Source organism: Bos indicus x Bos taurus, chromosome 23 (assembly GCF_003369695.1).
Source record: "Bos indicus x Bos taurus breed Angus x Brahman F1 hybrid chromosome 23, Bos_hybrid_MaternalHap_v2.0, whole genome shotgun sequence".
NCBI lineage: Eukaryota > Metazoa > Chordata > Mammalia > Artiodactyla > Bovidae > Bos > Bos indicus x Bos taurus.
In genome coordinates, this window is record NC_040098.1 from 21,264,842 (window position 1) to 21,286,141 (window position 21,300).

The 21,300-nt window shown below is 40.4% G+C and overlaps 1 protein-coding gene across 4 annotated transcripts in view; it reads right to left on the bottom strand.

Annotated features, from left to right (window-relative positions):
• Positions 1 to 555: 555 nt before the first annotated feature.
• Positions 556 to 21,300, bottom strand: part of ADGRF1 (adhesion G protein-coupled receptor F1) — a 46,145-nt gene continuing 25,400 nt past the window's right edge. For all 4 annotated transcript variants that reach the window (XM_027525081.1, XM_027525084.1, XM_027525082.1 and 1 more), the window contains 10 exons: positions 19,740 to 19,840; positions 18,848 to 18,906; positions 15,689 to 15,840; positions 14,138 to 14,301; positions 11,837 to 12,025; positions 8,740 to 10,104; positions 6,646 to 6,687; positions 5,612 to 5,671; positions 1,436 to 1,502; positions 556 to 775 (listed from right to left, as the gene is read on the bottom strand). In XM_027525081.1, coding sequence (XP_027380882.1) covers positions 687 to 775; positions 1,436 to 1,502; positions 5,612 to 5,671; positions 6,646 to 6,687; positions 8,740 to 10,104; positions 11,837 to 12,025; positions 14,138 to 14,301; positions 15,689 to 15,840; positions 18,848 to 18,906; positions 19,740 to 19,840 — 2,288 coding nt within the window. In that variant the 3' untranslated portion in view covers positions 556 to 686. The remainder of the gene's footprint in view (positions 776 to 1,435; positions 1,503 to 5,611; positions 5,672 to 6,645; positions 6,688 to 8,739; positions 10,105 to 11,836; positions 12,026 to 14,137; positions 14,302 to 15,688; positions 15,841 to 18,847; positions 18,907 to 19,739; positions 19,841 to 21,300) is intronic.

Consider the following 21,300-nt stretch of genomic DNA (forward strand, 5'->3'; position numbering starts at 1 on the left):
AATTGACAAATACTGCATTTTATATATATATAAATATATATAAATTTATATATATATAATTTATATATATATAAATTTATATATATATAATTTATATATATATAAACTCACATTGTTATAGTTTCTAAGTCAGGGCTGCAAAGCTATCTGAAATGGACACTTTCCATTTTGCTTCTGATTAACCTTCAAACTTCAGTGACTGAATCTAAAAAACAATTAACAAGCATAAAATTTGACTAGAAATTGAGGAAGAAAATGCCTTTTCTGTAGGAAATTTCACCAGTGATTTTTTTATAAGAAAGTAAACATGGTCCATCAATGTATTTAAAGTGATTTCATGACATTTCCTTATTCCAAATCAGATAACTGGAAATGTCACATGCATAATGCTAATTTATGAAAAAGGAAACCACAGTTTGTGGCAGTGAGAAGCTAGTACAACTGACAAAATTTCTGACACAAAATTAATCTTCTACATTTATGAAGCAATTCCTTTAAATCAAACCTTACAGAAGTCAATCTCTCCATTTAATTGAAGATAAAAGATGGTGGTCATGAAGCTGCTAAAAGCTCTTTATTTTATTCCCAGATTTTTAAATCAGAAAATTCCATTGAATATCATGTCTTCACTGACATTGAGCTCTGAGTGTCGATTTACTAAAAAAAAAAAAAAATTATCCTTGATTTTAGGATTCCCCGCTTTGTTCAGCTGATGAAAACTGAGTTAGCATGATGTCATGTGAGGATTCGCTAGTATATGAAAATACATAGCAGCCTAAAAGAGGAAAAAGAGGATAAGAATTATTGCTGTTATGTTGGAACAAGCTAAGATCAAAATTAGAGTAAGCCTATGCAATTCTTTACAATTCTGGACAGTCTCATGAACAACTTAGGGTAGACAGCATTTTATTAATGCTTGTAAGCTTACATCTCTCATATTTCTCTCATTTGAGAAGAGAAACCCCACATTTTCAGATCCTGGGGTATGAGATAAAGGTTTGAGACCACTGAATGTTACTGCTGGAAGGAACCTTAGTGGTCTCTTAGTTTTTCATTTTACTGATGAGGAATCAATGTCCAAAAAGGTAAAAAAATTTATTAAAGGCCCTCAGGCTGATTTTGGTGCAACTTTTGTCATGTATAGCTCCGCATTCCTTTATTTTAACCCTAAGACCTTTAATTACACAAATAACATATTATCCCCCCAGGGCTGCCCACAAAAGCCCTCAGACTGGTTGGTGGCAGTGATAGTAGGACCCAAAGCTTTTGGATGAGCACATTGAGCATTTGGGGTGGGAAATGCTTTTTCAAGTTAAGACACTTGAACTTTATCTGAAATTCAAAGAATTTTGATCAGAATCTAAAGTGAATTACCCATGACAGATGCATATTCTTTCTTCCTACCCTTTGGAAACGTTGGTCTGTTTTTACTCACCTTTCTGCTGGAATGGGTTGAAAGGCTTTTCGAATCTGAGTGTGACAGATGAATCTGATAACTTCTGCTGCACCAAAGGAAACCAAGTTACTTAGGCATTCAAAGTATTCTTTCACGTGCTTCCTTATTTATTCAGATTCCCTCAAAAAATTACAAATGCTCATCTTTTCTTCTACCAAATGTTCTTAGAAGATGAAAATCTCATTTTTGTCACCTACTCAGAAGACAAAAATCTTATTTTTGTCACCTAATTTTAAAGTGAAACTGCTGCTGCTGCTAAGTCGCTTCAGCCATGTCTGACTCTGTACGACCCCATAGACGGCAGCCCACCAGGCTCCTCCATCCATGAGATTTTCCAGGCAAGAGATACTGGAGTGCATTGCCATTGCCTTCTCCAGAAAGTGAAACTGGAGGAATACAAATGGAGAAGATGCAAAGCCCTCACTGACCATGGCTGCCTTCTGAAAAGTGAACATTTTATATTAGAAACAGGGAGAAAAAAACACTGTTGGGAATCTTTACTTTGGGGTTTGCTTTATTCTACTTTTGAATGTTTTTCTTTCTTTGATTATCCAGTGAGGAAAATTCTGACTCCCTGCTTTGTAGGGTGGGGGTGTCCTGTCTTACTTTACTAAAGGATTGTCTTTAATGCAGTCACACAGTCTATAACTCCTTCCTTTTCTTTTTTTTAACTTACTTTTGATTTGAGGATAATTGGAGGATATATTATAAAATACTGTGTTGTTTTTTGCCATACATCAACCTGAAATTATCCATGGGTATACATAACATACACATGTCTCCTCCTTCTTGAGCCTCCCTCCCACTCCATCCCACCCCTCTAGCTTGTCACAGAGCACTGCGTTTGGGCTCCCTGTATCATACAGCAAATTTCCTCTGGCTTTCTATTTTACATACGGCAATGTGTATGTTTCAAGGCTACTGTCTCAATTCACCCCACCCTCTCCTTCCCCCACTGTGTCTACAAGTCTGTTCTCTACATCTATGACTCCATCACTGCCCTGAAAATAAATTCATCAGTACCATCTTCCTAGATTCCATATATATGTGTTAATATTTGATATTTGTTTTTCTCTTTCTGACTTACTTCACTCTGTGTAATAGGCTCTAGGTTCATCCACCTCATTAGAACTGACTCAAACATATTCCTTTTCTGGCTGAAAAATATTCCACTGTGACATTGTGATGGTGACTGCAGCCATGAAATTAAAAGACGCTTACTCCTTGGAAGAAAAGTTATGACCAACATAGACAGCATATTAAAAAACAGAGACATTACTTTGCCAACAAACGTCCATCTATCTAGTCAAGGCTATGGTTTTTCCAGTGGTCATGTATGGATGTGAGAGCTGGACTATAAAGAAAGCTGAGTGCCGAAGAATTGATGCTTTTGAACTGTGGTGTTGAAGACTCTTGAGAGTCCCTTGGACTGCAAGGAGATCCAACCAGTCCATCCTAAAGGAAATCAGTCCTGAATATTCATTGGAAGGACTGATGTTGAAGCTGAAACTCCAATACTTAGGCCACCGGATGCAAAGAACTGACTCATTCGAAAAGACTCTGATGCTGGGAAAGATTGAGAGCAGGAGGAGAAGGGGACGACAGAGGATGAGATGGTTGGATGGCATCACCGACTCAGTGGACGTGAGTTTGAGTAAATTCCAGAAGTTGGTGATGGACATGGAGGCCTGGCGTGCTGTAGTCCATGGGGTTGCAAAGAGTCGGACACAACTGAGCAACTGAACTGACTGAATAATCCATTGTACCTATGTACCACATGTTTTTTATCCACTCATCTGTTGATTGACATCTAGATTGCTTCCATGTCCTAGGTATTGTAAATAGTGCTGCGATGAACTTTGGGGTACATTTGTCTTTTTCAATTATGGTTTTCTCAGGTCACTAGTGGGATTGTTCAGTCATATGGTAGTTTAGAAAAGTGTAAGTGTTAGTCACTTAGTCGTATCTGACTCTTTGTGACCCCATGGAGTATAGCATGCCAGGTTCCTCTGTCCATGGCATTCTCCAGGCAAGAATACTGGAGTGGGTTGCCATTCCCTTCTCCAGTGGATCTTTCTGACCCAAGGATGGAACCTGGATGTCCCATATTGGCAGGCAAATTTTTTAGTTTGAGCCACCGTGGAAGCCATGGTAGTTTTATTCTTAGTTTTTAAAGGAATCTCCATACTGTTCTCCACAGTATTAATTTACATTCTGACCGATAGTGCAAGAGAATTCCCTTTTCTCTACACCTTCTCCAGCATTTATTGTTTGCAGATTTTTCAATGATGGCCATTCTGTCTGGTGTGAGATGGTACGTCATTGTAGTTTTGATTTGTATTTCTCTAATAATGAACCTTCTTTTCTTAATAGCAGAGGATGATTCATTAATTTCACATTTTCTGGCTCAAGGCATGTTAGTTCTTCAAGACAATACAATTATCAAGACATACAATTAAAATCACAGAGCATTAGAACTTCTGCTTTGAGCAACTAGTCCAACACTGAATTTTTACAGTTTGAGAATATGAGACCAAAATGTACTAAGTGACTTTCCTATGATCACACAATCAGTTGGCTACAGAGTCAGAAATACAGAGCAGGTCTCTCAATTCCTGAGTCATGGATCCTAATTCACAGCACTCTCCAATGAAATGCAGACCTAGGAAAGTTACTTTAATGCCAGAAACTAATTGCCTCAGTTCAGTTCAGTTCAGTTCAGCCACTCAGTCGTGTCCGACTCTTTGTGACCCCATGAATTGCAGCACGCCAGGCCTCCCTGTCCATCACCAACTCCCGGAGTTCACTCAGACTCACGTCCATCGAGTCAGTGATGCCATCCAGCCATCTCATCCTCTGTCGTCCCCTTCTCCTCCTGCCCCCAATCCCTCCCAGCATCAGAGTCTTTTCCAATGAGTCAGCTCTTCACATGAGGTGGCCAAAGTACTGGAGTTTCAGCTTCAGCATCATTCCTTTCAAAGAACACCCAGGGCTGATCTCCTTCAGAATGGACTGGTTGGATCTCCTTGCAGTCCAAGGGACTCTCAAGAGTCTTCTCCAACACCACAGTTCAAAAACATCAATTCTTCGGCGCTCAGCTTTCTTCACAGTCCAACTCTCACATCCATACGTGACCACTGGAAAAACCATAGCCTTGACTAGATGGACCTTTGTTGGCAAAGTAATGCCTCTGCTTTTGAATATGCTATCTAGGTTGGTCATAACTTTCCTTCCAGGGAGTAAGCATCTTTTAATTTCATGGCTGCAATAACCATCTGCAATGATTTTGGAGCCCCAAAAATAAAGCCTGACACTGTTTCCCCATCTATTTGCCATGAAGTGATGGGATTGCCTCACTGTTTCTTTATTTCAAAAGTTTATATTATCCCATATTAAAAAAAAAAACCCTCTAAATATCTATGTATTTTTTTCACACACTTAGGTCAGTTGATTTTTATCAGACACAGAAATTTCTACTTTAGAATCCTTTCTGAAAGACCCTCCATGTCTTACTGAAAGATAAAAGTATGAGGTAATGTCAAAAATACAAAATAGGGAGGCAAGTACTTTTGTTTCTAACTGTACGGTTCCTTACATGGCTTGCACTTTTGTGGCAAAGAATGAAAACAGAAATCCTGTCTCCATACAAACTTGGCAGTTTGTGGACTAAAGAGCTAAAATTGCAAGGGACAAAGTTTGTTATACCAGCATAAGAGAGAAAATTCAAAGAGAGAATTTTTTATATTAGAAGTTAATGAAGACTTTCCACTCTGCTTTTCTGGAGAAGGAAAACAGGTCTACAGGAGATTAGGCAGAAAGTTAGGCAGAGAAAAGGACCCTACTGATTCTAGATGTTGGAAAACAAGTCAGACTACAGCAAGTGATATGCTTCAAATGAATTTGCTCACAAGAACACTGCAGACCCCCATGCCTGAGCATCTTTGAAGCTTTCCACACATTTGAATTCATTCATTCACTCACTCACTGAAAAACTTTCTGGTGAATATTAACTGTTTGCTGGACATCATGCCAGATACCAGGAATATAATGGCAACAGAAACTTAAGTGGGTTTACACAAAACTGGGCCTGTTGTGGGACTGTGTAAAAAGTACAGAACTTCACAAATTGCCTCCATGGTAGCAGGAGATAATTACCTTTGATGTCTGGTCCCAACAGCTTAAAGGAGACAACTTGTTGAGCAGCAGCTGTCGCAGCTATAGGGCAAAAAAGATATATTGAGGAGCTACCCATATGCAGTCATACATAGACATATCAAATACAAAACTAGTAAAATTGTTATTTAGTAATAGTATTTCCCAGTGGTATTTAATAGACTATAAGCATAGGGACCTGATGAAAGGATTTTTCTTTTATGTCTTTTCTTATAAAAAAATCTAGAATGAAACAAAAAATAACAGTACCAAAAGCTATAATAATTCAGATTCTAGACATTAGTAATTGGCAATAATTGCTGACTTGAAGTTTATCTTTGAAGTGAAGAGTCTCCTCACTGACTAAATGGTGAAAACCACGGAATTATTTATTTTTATTTAATTATTTCCTTCCAATCCAGAAGAAAGTAAATTACTTCTTTGTAAACAGGGATTTGGGGGCATGTACAACAACAATTATAATAATTATAAAATATCCTTATCTTCTTATTGAAACAAAGGCTACATTTATTAACTTACTATCTTTACTTCTCTCGGCAGAATTGCTAAAAGCTTGGAAAAATAATAAAAGTAGTATAAGTTTTTTTCTACTATCTTTTACTTGCATTAGTCATCCTTCATTAAGAATTCTATTTCATGTTAGAGGCTACAAAATATTTACTATATTAAATTCTAGAAACATAGAAATAAATAGGCTTTTCCAGCATATGGAAAGTTTTTTTGCAGGCTAATTATGCCAAGTCAAAATTTGAAAGTAAAATCAAGTTTCCCCCTTTTTTCTACAGTGGTCACATTATATGCTGTGGTTGATTCACTATAGCTCCATTATCAGCAAAGAGTGTTCAGTTTCTTTGTATGCTGACTGAACCTGCCTTTTGTAAAATTATAGAACTTTTTTATGAAAAAAAAGTTTTTCATGGTCTAACCTCTTATATATATGAATAAGGACCTTAGAACTGAAGGGAAGGGATTAGATTCCTGGGTTAAAGGAGGAAGAGAGAAATGAATACACATACCTTACTATCCAAGAGAATTCCAAAACACAAGATGAAAAGACCCTTTAAATGAAGGAATAAAGCACATGTATTATCTCTTCCATTTCCAGAAAAGAAAGTTTTCATATTATTACTATTCTATTCTATTCTCCAACATTGAAATTATTTCCTTGTCTGTCCCCCTATTGGCTGTGGGTTCCCTGAAAACAAGGATACGATGAAACCTCCACAGTGCCTGAATTAACACAAAGTACTCAAACATTTTTGTTGTTGTTGCTAATTAAATTATTGAGTAAATAAAGTTTGAAACACACATGGAGCTTCATGTTCCCCTTTGTGTCATCCTAAACCCCAAATAAAGAACTTCCATTTGCTTTTGTGTCTTTTTAGACATTAAAGAAATGCCAACTCAGCATCTTATGATGTCAGCCGGCTCTGAAGTCCAAGGCCAAGTGGAGGAAATTGACTGTATCAGCACGCTTCCCATGAAGTCCAGCCCCTGGGGAATCCTCGGCAGCGTCTTTCTTGGACCCTGAAGTCCTCCTCCTGGTTGGAGCACCCTCAGCTGCTGCCTGTTCAGACAGCACGTCACCAAGGGCCCTGGACGAAAGCTCCCTAACCCTGTCACCATGAGGTGTGTGCTCTCCATGACAGTCCTTGTGCCACCACTAAACATATCCTGGTTTGCTGAAGTAGGTGGAGAACCAACTGCTTTCTGGAGGCCTTTACTGACCACTTACTCTGTGCCAGGCACAGTGCTAAATGCTGAATGATCTCACTGAACCCTCGTATTTACTCTAAGATACAGGTAATAATTGGGTTTCCCAGGTGGCAGAGTGGTAAACAATCCACCTGCCCATTCAGGAGACATAGGAGACCTGGGTTCCATCCCTGGGTGGGGAAGACCCCCTGGAGTAGGAAATGGCAACCTACTCCAGTATTCTCACCTGGAGAATCCCATGGACAGAGGAGACTGGCAGGCTACAGTCCACAGGGTCTCAAGAGCTGGACACAACTCAGCACCAGCACCAGAGCACACAGATGATAATATTATCCCTGTTTACCAGGGGCTTTCCTGGTAGCTCAGACGGTTAAGTGTCTGCCTACAGTGCAGGAGACCTGGGTTCGATCCCTGGGTTGGGAAGATCCCCTGGAGAAGGAAATGAAAACCCACTCCAGTATTCATGCCTGGAAAATCCCATGGACCAAGGAGCCTGGTGGGCTAGAGTCCATGGGGTTGCAAAGAGTCAGACACGACTGAGCGACTTCACTTCACTTCACTTACCAGATAAAAGAATTGAGGATAGAAAAATTAAATGACTTGTTAGCAGTCACACAGTTGGATAACACGACATATATGAGCCTACAAACATTTAACCGCCACTACCCTGAGACATTGTTCAGCGTTAAGAGACCCAGCCAATGTTCCTTGAACCAGGATTGAGGGCTCTCTTCCAGATTCTCCAAATCTAAGGAATACTTTGCCCGCCTACTTGCTGAACACTCCTTGATCATGGCGTGTAAAACCCGTGCTTGACAGCAGAGGTCCACAAACCTTTTCTTTAAAGAGTCAGAGAGTAAATATTTCTGGTTTTGCAGGTCATCCAGATTCTTACAACTGCTCAGTTCTGTCCATGTAAGGGAAACAGCCACAGACCCTATGCAAATGAACTGGTGTGGCTGTGGTCCAATAAAACTTTATTTACAAAAACAGTGCTGCCTGCAGTTGGCCAGGCACTGCTCTGTGGCACACTAGGGACTTCCTTTACACCATTCAGACTCCAAAAGTATTCTAGATTTATTTCCCTTTCCCTGTATGCCTTCACAGAGATCAGCACAAGACAAAGAGGACTGGGTCAACAGCAAGGGGGATGAGTGTTAGCTACGCAAATTCAAACATTTAAAACACTGGAATGGATTACTGAAGAAGCCTAATATTTACTATTGGGGAAAAAAATGGATCTTTTTATTCTGTTCACTGTTGCAGGCGGTTTTGTTTGTAATAGTCCTGCTGGAGGCAGGGAGATGAGATCATCTCCAGAGTGGTCTTCCCATCCTCAATTCTCTTCACTCCAGTTACCTGACTATACAATAGGTTATTCTCATTGTTCTTACCTGGAATGCATTGAGAAATGCGAAAATAACATGCCAAGACAGATTCTGGCCGTCCGCCATTGTTACTATGCCGAAACCCCAGGTGAGCCCCAGAAGAGGGGTCAGGACGAGGAGGCTCCTCCCTATGCGCTTGACAGTGGCCTTGTTGTCCTGGGCCAGCCTTTCTCCAACAGCTGGCCTCCAGAGCTTCGTGAGAACTAATAGCACCACCGCCAAATTTACAGCCACAATAGTCAGGGCAGGAACCGCAAAGGCCAAGAGAGGCTTGCTCCCATCGGACCAGTTAAGCCAACATGCATCCTTCCTTTTGTAGCCATCGCTGGGCTGCGTGACCAGAAAGGTGACGATGGATATAATGAGAGGGCACCCATAGCCCAAGCAGAACCCGACAGCCACCATCAAAGGTGTGGCCATGTGATGGAACACGAAGATCACCCGATATGCCAGCAGGAACCCGAGCAGAAGCATCCAGAAGAACAAGGAGAGGTAGAAAAGGTGTGCAAAGAACACGGCAGCTGTGCAGACGCCAGAGTTTGTGTCCACCGTGGCAGCAACAATAAACCAGACGTCTGCAATCAGGAGGCACAGAGCTATGTTCACTATGCAGATGTGACGGCTGTGTGAGGTTTGGTTTTTGTTGACCTGCTTCCAAAACAGACCTTGGATGGTCAGGCATAAGATGAGACTTCCGATGGAGACCCCCAGTCCCACAAAGGTGATCCATTTCACAATGGGGACGATGGCAGGAGGGACAATAGAGGACATCAGCACGGAGTAGGAGGTCAGGTGAGTACAAAGGCATGTCACCAAGTTTGCAGTTTCATTCTCTAGGTGGCAGCCGGTATCTGTCCACTGCAAATGACTGAAATCCCAAAACACACATTGAGGTTGACTCAGATTCAATTTCATCTTAGAAAAAGTCAGGGAAATTTCATGGATGGAAGAGTTTGGGATAATAATGGATATCAAGGGCCCATTAACCTGAGCATTTTTATTTTCAGCAATGGGTAGAATGTTCCCCAGGGTCAAGGAGGTCATGCTGATGATAGTATGTGGAAGGTGCTTCTTGAATTGTCCTGGCCCAATAGACACATGGCCTGTGATGGGACTGGGGGTATTTTGGGGGGGGAATTCAGTTTCATAATTGTAACCTTGATTGCTGAGATTTGCAGATACTGGAATCCCTTTCCAGTTAATGAAGTCTCGAGAAAAATGCAGAGGCAGAGCTGTCGAAGGTACCAGAGTGCTAATGTTTTCCAGTGATTCTAGTAACTGGGAACTGGCATTCTTTTCTTTCTTCAGTAACACTGTCCAGTTGGTTAGCGAAGCTGAATTAAGGATGTGATCAGCTATATTGATGACATTCTAAAATACAAGGATGAAAGTTAATTTGGATTTTGAGTAAACTGGTCAGAGGACTGTGGATGAATAGTCATTAATCTTAAGCTCAAGAAAATTGCCCAGAGAATTGGCTCAATCAAGGATCACACATTAAAACTTAGCAGTGAAATATAGCATGGTTCTCCACACAGGGAAAGCTTTGGGCTAAGGAAAAAAGATCCACAGAATCACGTCAGTTCCAGGGTGAACACCTCCCAGGAATGCATAGGCCAAACAGGGTTTAGGCATGAAGGGGGAGAATGCTGCAATGGGGGCTGAAAAATGTGCATTTTCTCCTTCTGAGATAGCAAACAGGACTGCACGACTCCTCAGGCTGAGGGTCCAAGAGTGAGACGTTCTTTGTAACTCCTTTCCCATATTATGTTTATTTTGCTAACATCAGAAGTTCTAAATTCATGTCACAAATGTTCAAGCTTTAATTCATGTATATTTATGACATTAACAGAGGAAACTAAAAAACAAAAATTCTTAAACCCTGGACATGCAACAAGGAAGCCTTGAATTGAGTTGTGGGTTTTAAGGGTCATTCTTAGTTTATTTATTTATTTATTTTTTTCATTCTTAGTTTAAGACATTCCTTTTCCAAACATCCCTGAAAGGCAATGTTTTCTCCCCCAGGACCCTCACTCACTCTTAACAGCTCTGGTCCCCAGGCATCTGCTGTGGGCATCTGTCACTCTAGCTGAGTCTCACCCTGAGCCCTCTGTGACTCCTGGCTCAAATCCCATAGTGGGTTTCTTTTACTGCTTTCAGCAATCTCTGCTTTCTTTTGGTTTGTGTTTGCAGCTCTATTTTCCCCTTCATTTCATTTTTAGCTTTTTTGTGTGTCATTTTGTTTTATTTGGTCTCATTAACAGTACATAGTCAGACTTTTTGAAAAAAACAAATCTGAGCATCTTTGTTTCAGGGAGTTTAACTTATTCACATTTAATGTCACTTCTGACATATAATGTTCACCTTATATAGTTAAGGACCATTGTGTGATTATGTAACAGTATACATAATATAAAACCCAATTTTGTAAAATATTATATGCTTTAACATATAAAATGCACACATCCAAAATTTTTGGAAAGATACCTATTTAACAAATAGTTCTTGAGTACCTGCTATGCGTCCCTTGTCAATCTTCTAGGCACTGAGATAACACCTACAATGTAAGCAGTTGGCCATTCTAGAGTGACAAGATTACATATCACTTATTTTTCTTTTTGTTTATTTGCATATCTTATAGTGAGCATGTCTTATTTGAGGACTTTTTAAAGTTAATTTTAAAATATCCAAACTAAATCATGAATTCCCCACTCAAGAAATGGAGTTCTTAAAATATACTAAATATAATATACTAGAGTCAGAGTTTATAGCCACAGGAAGGAAAAACTACAGACTCAATATTAAGTATCAAAAAGTTGGCACCTGTATCATTCAGTGTCATGTAGGGCAGAGACTTACACCTTTCCCTTAGCCAGGTGCCACCCAGGCGGCCTGCCTGGAGGCAGCTCCCTCTTACTTTGTACACACACAATTGAATCCTGGGGATTCTTATACATTGCAGAGGAAGCAGCAAAGCTCACACAAAGACTGTTACATGACTCTTTGGTCCTTTTCAACAACATCTCATCAACTGGGGCTTCTGCCATTCCTCCTACCCGATCGAGCATTTAAAGTGAGCCGTTCCAGCTCACGCAGACTTTACCTCCATTGTTGAATTGGACACCGTGAAGCTTTTTCTCAGAGATGAGATATTGCCCAGAATTGACACCACGGAAGCCAGGTTCCCAGCTGTGGTTGATGGGCTTTGCTGGATGACCATCGAAAGCTTCTGCACCAGAGACGACACAGCTGCCTCTGCGTCAGTACTGTTGCGGGCCAGCTCACGTGAATTCTAGCAACAGAAACAGTTACCTTCTAGGAAACAATGTAGTGCTTGTGCTTCATCAGACTTACATCAGTTTCATGGCCACATATAACTAACATTTGTATGGTGCATGATAACCTGGGATAATCATGTAACAATGACACTAACACTACGGAGGCTGTCATTCAGTGCTATTTTCCATACACTGTTCTAAATGCTTTACTGGGGATTCACCGATTTGATTTAATCCTTCAGTTCAGTTCAGTTCAGTTCAGTCGCTCAGTCGTGTCCGACTCTTTGCGACCCCATGAATTGCAGCATGCCAGGCCTCCCTGTCCATCATCAACTCCCGGAGTTTACCCAAACTCATGTCCATCGAGTCGGCGATGCCATCCAGCCATCTCATCCTCTGTCGTCCCCTTCTCCTCCTGTCCCCAATCCCTCCCAGCATTAGTCTTTTCCAATGAGTTAACTCTTCGCATGAGGTGGCCCAAGTATTGGAGTTTCAGCTTTCCTTACACTACCCTGTAAAGGAGGTACCATGATTATTTTCATTTTGATTAAGGAAATTAAAATTTGAAGAGTTTCATTAAAAAGTATTTTTATATAAATTATTACCCTAATTATACAGAACCTGAAGTGAGAGTCAGTGACTTTCCAAACAGTACCCCGCTAGGAAGTGGAAAAGGCATGGTTTGCTTGGCACTAAATGTTATATCCGTTTACTATGCTGCGAAATCCCTGTAGAGCAGGGGTCCCCAACCTCCAGAATCTAATCCCTGGTGATCTGAGGTGGAGCTGATGTAATAATAATAGAAATAAAGTGCACAATAAAGTAATGTGCTTAAATCACCCAGAAACCATTCCTCTACCTCCCAGTTCATGAGAAAACTGCCTTCCAAATCGGTCCCTAGTGCCAAAAAGGTTAGGGACCACTGCTATAGAGGATTTAAAGGGATGTACGTGGAGATTTGACTACACTTGGTCACTGGATTTGGGGTTTTACTTTTTCCTTGAGGCTCCTACCTGCTTCCACAACACTGAGCTAATTTGGAAGGCACCTAGAAGGGATATTCTCCTTACTCGAAGCCTGTCAACCCAGGAACCCAGATCCCTGTTTTCATTTTTACTCTTCTCAGTTGACAGAGCTGTACTCTGCCTCAGCACCTGGGATCTGCTTGTCCTTATACCCTGGGGTGGCCTAGTCCCAGCTATGGTTTATGTCCAGAGCTGAAGCAAAGACAGCAAGAATAAGGATAAGCCCCAGAAGTCATCTGCTCCGACCTCCCTCCCAAGTTTACAGATAAGAACCTGAGGTCCAGAAACGGAGGGTAAAGCTTCCACAGTCCCTTGGTGAATACCATGGGGGGTTCTCTGCTTCTGAAGTGGGGTCTCTAGCTGGGACTGAAGCCCTGTTCACTATGAAGGTCTATTTGCAGGACCATATCTGTGAACTGGTCTTGGAGTCCCTTTTAACTGAGTTTTAACTCCTCACCATTTGCTTCCATTTTTCTATTTATCAAGTCTTAAGTACTTGAATCTTCCTAAGAGAGCATCATATGAAGGTCATAGCCCTAATCCAGTGACCACATTTCTAGTTCAACATTGTTGTTACCTGAGGGACCATGAGCCCCCTATTCTCTCCTTTTCCAGTCTATAGAAGGAAATTGGTAAGGTGCATGGCCCTGGAGAGCCGTTGCAGTTCTCTCATTCTATATGGTTCACCTCTTGCTGACCCACTCCCTACCCCCATTTCTAACACATGTACCTCTTCACTTGTACTAAGGTTATGGCTTCTGACTTAACACCTTCACTGAGATCTTTAATTCCCAGGCTTTCTGGATTTAGTTGCTGTTCTGCCATCTATAGTAGCCCTCCACCACATTGATTCACACCTCTGCAGCACCCTCCCCTGAAAACCATCCAGTCTGACATTTCTGACATTCTCAGCTGCCACTTAGGCTCACTACTCATGCTTACACTTCCTGGGTTTCCCAGGGTCTGACGTCACCGACATCTGACCAATGAGACAAACTGATACATATTACCTACCCCCAGGAGGGTTCACTGGAGACACCCACTGTGAAACTCAAAAGCAGGGCAAGTCTGCAAAGTGGAAATGCCTTTTTTTTGTTTTACCTTCTTCAGTTCTTCCAGCTCAGAGAGCACACACATCTCTTCAAGGATATGCCACCCAGAGGGTTGGCACCTGACTGTGATGTTTCCGATGTAGCCGAGGCTGCAGGGAAGAGTGTACTCGTCATTCTCAGACCCAAATCCAAAGGCAATGCTGTTACACTGGGCTGGAAAACAATAGAAACAGAGAAATAGAGAAAAGAATAGAAACACAGTAGAAGAATGTCTTGACACTCTCTATCAACTATGTATTAATAGCAGTGCTTTAGAAGTCATATTTTCAGAGCCAAACCTAGGCAAAATTCAGGAGTAGAAGAAGTTTATTTTTGATGCCCATCTTTACCCCCATCAGTCCCTTTTCTTCTTTCCTGATGTTCTGCCCTCCCCAAGGCTGGCCCCCTTTCCCTCCAGGTATGTAGTCTAGGCCAACAATCTGACTTTTAGTGAGCTATCAAATAGTAAGTATTCACTGAAAACAAGCCAAGGTGTGATCGCTCCTAGAAAATATTTACCCTCTTTAAGGGCATGCTAGAATACCAGATAAGCTTCAAGATACTATGGGACAAAGTAGGCATGATAAGGTTAAAAGATAGGCAGTTGCCATTTGGGGGTGACATGTCCTACTCTGTTCCCCTCACATCATGACCAACCACTTAGCTCCCCTTGCACCAGGCCCTTCATAATAGGTTCTTACCATGATCGTGACTGGGAGAAGAAAGAACCACAAGGGCTGTGATTTTTGTTTCTTTTCCCCACTGTTCTGTCGTAAGTGTCTAAGCTCTTTGTACACTTAGTAAATATTTGTTAGATAGATGTTGAAAGTGGCAAAAATCTTGGTAAGAGAGATTGAAATTGAATGTAAAGAATTTTTCAAACATTTGAAGAAATGAAGTGGGGTGTGTGTGCCTGTGTATTTCTGTGTGTGTTTGTGTATGTGAAAGACCTGGAAAAAAAAAAAAAAAACATTCTTTCCTGGGTCCCTTGGATTATAATTTAGGAATGTCATCAGCCCCAGGGCTCTTTCAACATGGACACCAGTAAACTATTGCTGAGTCATTTCCAACAGAGCCTGCAGTGAATCAGTCTTGCATGACATTTACATTAAGAATAAGAGGTCAGATCACCCATGAGCAAGAGTCTGAAATAGTCTGAAATAGTCAGCTGAAATTGAGTTTCATCCTGGCGGGAGTTGGGCGGGGGAGGGAACAGCTGCTTGATAAAGTCAGTCTTAGAACAATTCTGTTTTGGGAACATCTCCAATACATAATCTACTCATTAGGCTCCCACAACCTACTTCCCTGGAGCTTCCCAGGTGGCTCAGTGATAAAGAATCCACCTGCTGATACAGGAGACGAAGGAGATACAGGTTCAATCCTTGCTCTGGGAAGATCTCCTGGAGGAGGAAATGGCAGCCCATTCCATTATTCTTGCCTGGAAAATCCCATGTACAGAGGGACCTGGCGGGCTACAGTCCACTGGGGCACAAAGAGTCCCACATGACTGAGGATCTGAGCCCATATACAGGTAACCTAATTCTACAGAATTCAGCATTACCTTCTCCGAACACTCTGAAAGAATTTTCTTCAAGTGTATACAGCTGGCGCAGATATGTCTTAGCTTTCTCAACCATCTGCTCAATGCCCGACAGGAGCTCAGATGTGCCACTGGAACCAACAACTTCATACCCAACAACGATGCTTCCATCTCTACAGTGATGATGTGGAAAGAAAAATGAGATATATTTGTTCAGTCACTCAGAGCTTACTCTGTGGGGGTGACATTAGGTCTGTAGGAATAGATCAAACAGATTTGATTTTTGCCTACATGGAGCTTACATGCTGATAGAGAAGGCAAGGAAAATAGAAACAAATAACCACTATATATAAATACATATAATTCTAAATTTTGTTAAGTGTTATGATAGACAAGCTCAGGGATAGAGTTACAGATATAGAAAACAAACATGGTTACCAGGGTTTAACATGAGGGCAGGGATAAATTGGAAGCCTGGAATTGACATGTACACACCACTATATATAAAATCTTTCCCAGATTTTAGGAAAAGATTGAAGGCTGGAGGAGAAGGGGACAACAGAGGATGAGACGGTTGGATGGCATCACCGACTTGATGGACATGAGTTTGAGCAAGCTTGGGGAGTTGGTGATGCACAGGGAAGCCTGGCGTGCTGCGGTCCATGGGGTTGCAAAAAGTCAGACGGGACTATGTGACTGAACTGAACTGATATATAAAATAAGTAACTAATAAGCACCTACTGTATAGCACAGGGAAGTCTACTCCATACACTGTAATCACCTATATGGGAAAATAATCTAAAAAAGGGTGGATAAATGTGTATGTAGAACTAATTCACTTGGTTGTATACTTGAAACTAAGACAACATTGTAAATCAACTATATCCTATAAAAATTTCAAAATAAAGTTTCTTCATATAGATCTTTTTAAAAGCATATTGGAACTTCCCTGGTGGTCCAGGGATTAAGAGCCCACCCTGCAACGCAGGGGATGCAGTTTCCATCCCTGGTCAGAGAACTAAGATCCCACATGCTGTGGAGCAATGGAGCCCACGTGCCACAGCTTGAAAATCCGTGTGCTGCAGTGAAAGATCCCATGTGCTATAACTAAGACATGACACAGCCAGAAAAAGTCCCTAGAATAAGCACGGAGAGCTGTAAGATCTGGGTTCTAGATCTTAGGACCCTGGGTCCTAGGAGAACAGCATCTCTGGAACTGAGATGGGGAAGATGGCAGGAAAAGAATGTGAAAGGTTATGATGGGGGGAGATGGAGGACCCCCATTTTGGACATGTTACATTTGACATGTCTGCTAGAAAATCAACTGGAGATGTTAATAGGCATTGGATATTTGAGTTTGGAATTTAAGGGAGAGGCTGAAGTCACGTAACATGTTTAGAACCCACCTGCATACAGACGGTATTTGACGTTATGAAAGCCAGTGAGATAATATATATTAATTTAATCCTGCGATTCAGTGAGGGTTAGGCTTTAGGGTTATTCTCATTTTATAGATAAGGGAACAAAGTCTTAAAGAGAAGTTGGGTCAGGTCATTAATTATTAATTGATGGGGACTTCCCTGATGGTCCGATGGCTAAGACTCCAGCCTCCCAGTGTAGGGGGCCTGGCGTTTGGTCCCTGGTTGGGGAACTAGATCCCATATGCTGCAACAAAGAGTTTCCATGCCACAGCTAAAAAGATCCTGTGGGCCACACTAGACCTGGTGTAGCCAAATAAAGTAATATTTCTTAAAAGTTATTAGTTGATGGATAAGAACCTTTGGCTCTCTGAAGCTCAATTTTTTTTTCTTTTCTTTTTTTTAGATTTAAACAAAGATTATTCCAAAGGTCAAATTCTTAATCACTTCATTGAACTAACATTGAGCTACACTGAACTCACAATAAATAAACCCAAATACCTTTTTAGGTTGTAATGGTCACAATGTCGTTTCATTGATATGGCTCTTCTATAGTGTTTGAAAAGTATTTTTCTGCCTATTATTTCATTTTATGTAATTGAGCTTCAGTCAGATTCCATAGCTATTAATAGTTCTGTCTGACAGATAAATAGAGAAAGTGAAAGATTAAGATTTACTTTAGGTCATATATGTAAAGAGCAAGACCAAAATAGTTGCATTTTATAGACAAGTCCACTTTTACTGTGATTTTGTCTATGAATTATTGAGGACAATTTGTAAGATAAATAGATAATTTGATGGAACATAAATTAGAAATATAAATAGAAAACCAGGACCAAGGAAAAGAAAAATGTGAATATTGAATACAAAACTGTTGACTGATTTTCAATTTTGTCTATGAATTTAATAACGACATAGTCAGAAGCAGAAGTTACATGAATTATATAGACCTTGATATAAGGAAAAGGAAGCAGAGTTTTTCCTAGCACTAAATTTTAAAGAATATTATACATGTGATCCTTTTTGTAAGTACATGAGAAGACTTAAAGGGTAATGTTCAAAACAGTATATTTGTAACAAATGTTATTGAAAATTTCCTATAACTACTCTTTAACTGTGAAAAAAAAATATAAGAAGCTAAATTCTCTGACCTCTAAGTCATTACTTCCTCTAACAGACTATAAATAGCTGGTAATCAATACACACATGGATAACTAACCAAATAGCTTTTGAATTAAAGTATCAACAAAAGGATAATTTACTAAATACCTCTCTATTTGCTGTAGACAATGACTACTGGGCTTTGAAGCATGGTACATAAATGATATCTACACAAAAAATTTAATATTTTACCCAAGGAGCCCCTTCTGGCTCCCAGTTATACAACATTACACCCTCTCTGCTGAGGAGCAAACCCATTCCTTCACAATCCACGAGCCTCATCCCCACTCCTTGCCCCTTCCTATTCATGCCTTCCTGCTTCTTTCCAAGCTCTACTCTGCCATCTGGGTTTCTGATTCTAGTTTCTGATCCATAGTTTTGAGAATGACATTTAATATTTATGCTTGCAAAAACATTTAAGTGAGAATATAGGCCTTCTTCTTCAGACTTTTGCAAGCATCACAGACTTTTATCCAGCTTTAGTAAGAATCCTACGTCAAAGACCAGTTCTGACCTATTTTCTGTTGTGATCACTTGGAAACAGCATGAGACATCCTACTTGGCTCTGGGGAGGCCCTTCTAAGACCACTGTGGTACTTACCGAAACTGGATGACTCGAACAGATTCAAAACCTTGGATTCCTTTGTATGCTTCCTTTAGCTTTACAAAGAGAGCAAAGGGCAATGTGTTGATCTTTGTCCCCACACAAGAAAGACATTTGAGCAAAAAAATGGATGCAGACAATAAATAAACCAACTGAAGCCCTGAGCAAAGGAAAGAGACTTGGCAGGAGGTAATTGTGTGTTACAGAAATACTATTAAAATGACAGCAGAGAATGGACACCCACACGCCTGTGCACACACATACAGTTTAATCTTGAGGTGGCTAATAAAGAACGTAGAAGCAATTGCTTAGATTAGAGGATGAATTTGGTGCCAGATAGTATAATAAATTCACCCCAAACCTATCTTTTCCTTCCCCTAAATAAGCCATTTATTTCTAAACTGAATCTACTTGTGAAGTATTTGTGCATGTCTTCAGTTACGACCACACGTGAACCACCAGCCTAGACAGAGGTAGTTTTATGTGACTTCAGTATGAAGTCCAGAATTCTGGAGAGTACTCTCTTTAGCCTCTAACAAGAGAGGCTTCTTTAAGGAAAAAAAAAATCCCAAATGTTAACAATTGCACTCAGATCATGAAAACTTTCTTTAGACAAATAAAAATCAGAAAATAATAAGGCTTGATTTAATAATACCCTAATGAATGAGCAAAACCAAGCACTAAAGGAATGAGAAGAGGTCAGCTGCTTAACACTCCTTGAAAGAATATGTTTAAAATATATTCCTTGTGGGCAGAGTGATTAACTGCTGGGTAAGAACTAATTGAAAAATGAATAAAGAATATGTGTTAAATACACATGTTGAATTAGAAAACATCTGAAGTTATGTTTAACCAACAAGTTCTTATGTAATAAGAGGAAAATGCTTACCTGCATTTCAATTCCAGTGGTATATTTGGCGTACTTGGCAGAAGATGAGTCCAAAAGGTCTTCTGTAAATTTCTCATTAATTTTGAAAGTACCCCAAACCTCTATGGAAAATAAGAAATTTACAGAGATAAAAATTACTCACTGGATATAGCATAAAATTACAAAGGTCTAATTCAGCCTATCTATTTGACAGTGGTACTTCAATTTTTTTTATTTTTATTTTTTTGGTCAATTTCTTTTTATGATGAATGTTCCCCTAAAGTAAGTAACACAGGAAGAAAAATAATTCTCTTTTGTGGTTTTGGAACATATGGGAAATTGCAGTAATCAAGACTGCCTTTTGTTGTTGCTCAGTGGCTAAGTCACGGTTGACTCTCTGATATTGCAAGGACCGCAGCACTTCAGACTTCCTTGGCCTTCACTATCTCCTAGAACTTGCTCAGATTCGTGTTCAGTGAGTCAGTTGTGCTATCTATCCATCTCATCCTCTGCTGCTCCTTCTCCTTTTGCCTTCAATCTTCCTCAGCTTCAGGGACTTTTCCAATGAGACAGCTCTTTGCATCAGGTGGCCAAAGTATTACAGCTTCAGCTTCAGCATCAGTCCAATGAAAGTTCAAGGTTGATTCCTTAGGATTGATTAGTTTGAACTTCTTGCAGTCCAAAGGACTCTCAAGAGTTTCCTCCAGCAACACAATTTGAAAGCTTCAATTCTTTGGTGCTCAGCCTTCTTTACGGTCCAAATCACACATCGGTACATGACAACTAGAAAAAACTTAGCTTTGACTCTATGGGCCTTTGTCAGCAAAGAGATGTCTTTAGTTTTTAACACACTGTCTAAGTTTGTCATAGCTTTCCTTCCAAGGAGCAAGCATCTTTTAATATCATGGCTGCAGTCACCATCCACAGTGATTTTGGAGCCCAAGAAAATAAAGTCTCTCATTGTTTCCACTTTTTCCCTTTCTATTTGCCATAAAGTGATGGGACCAGATGCCATGAACTTGGTTTTTTGAATGTTGAGTTTCAAGCTAGCTTTTCCACTCTCCTCTTTCACCTTTATCAAGAGACTGTTTAGTTCCTCTTCACTTTCTGCCATAAGAGGGCATCATCTACATATCTGAGGTTGTTGATATTTCTCCTGGCAATCTTGATTCCAGCTGGTAACTCATCCAGCCCTGCATTTCATGTGATAAACTCTGAATAAAAGTTAAATAAGCATGGTGACAATATACAGACTTGACATGCTCCTTTCCCAATTTTGAACCAGCCCATTGTTCCATGTCCTGTTCTAGCTGTTGATTCTTGACCTGCATACAGGTTTCTCAGGAGACAGGTAAGGTGGTCTAGTGTTCTCATCCCTTTAAGAATTTTCCACAGTGTACTGTGATCCACACAGTCAAAGGGGTTAGTGTAGTCAATGAAGTAGATGCTTTTCTGAAATTCCCTTGCTTTTTCTATGATCTAACAGATGTTGGCAATTTGATCTCTGGTTCCTTTGCCTTTTTAAAATCCAGCTTGTACTTCCAGCTGGAAGTTCTCCATTCACATACTTCTGAAACTTAGA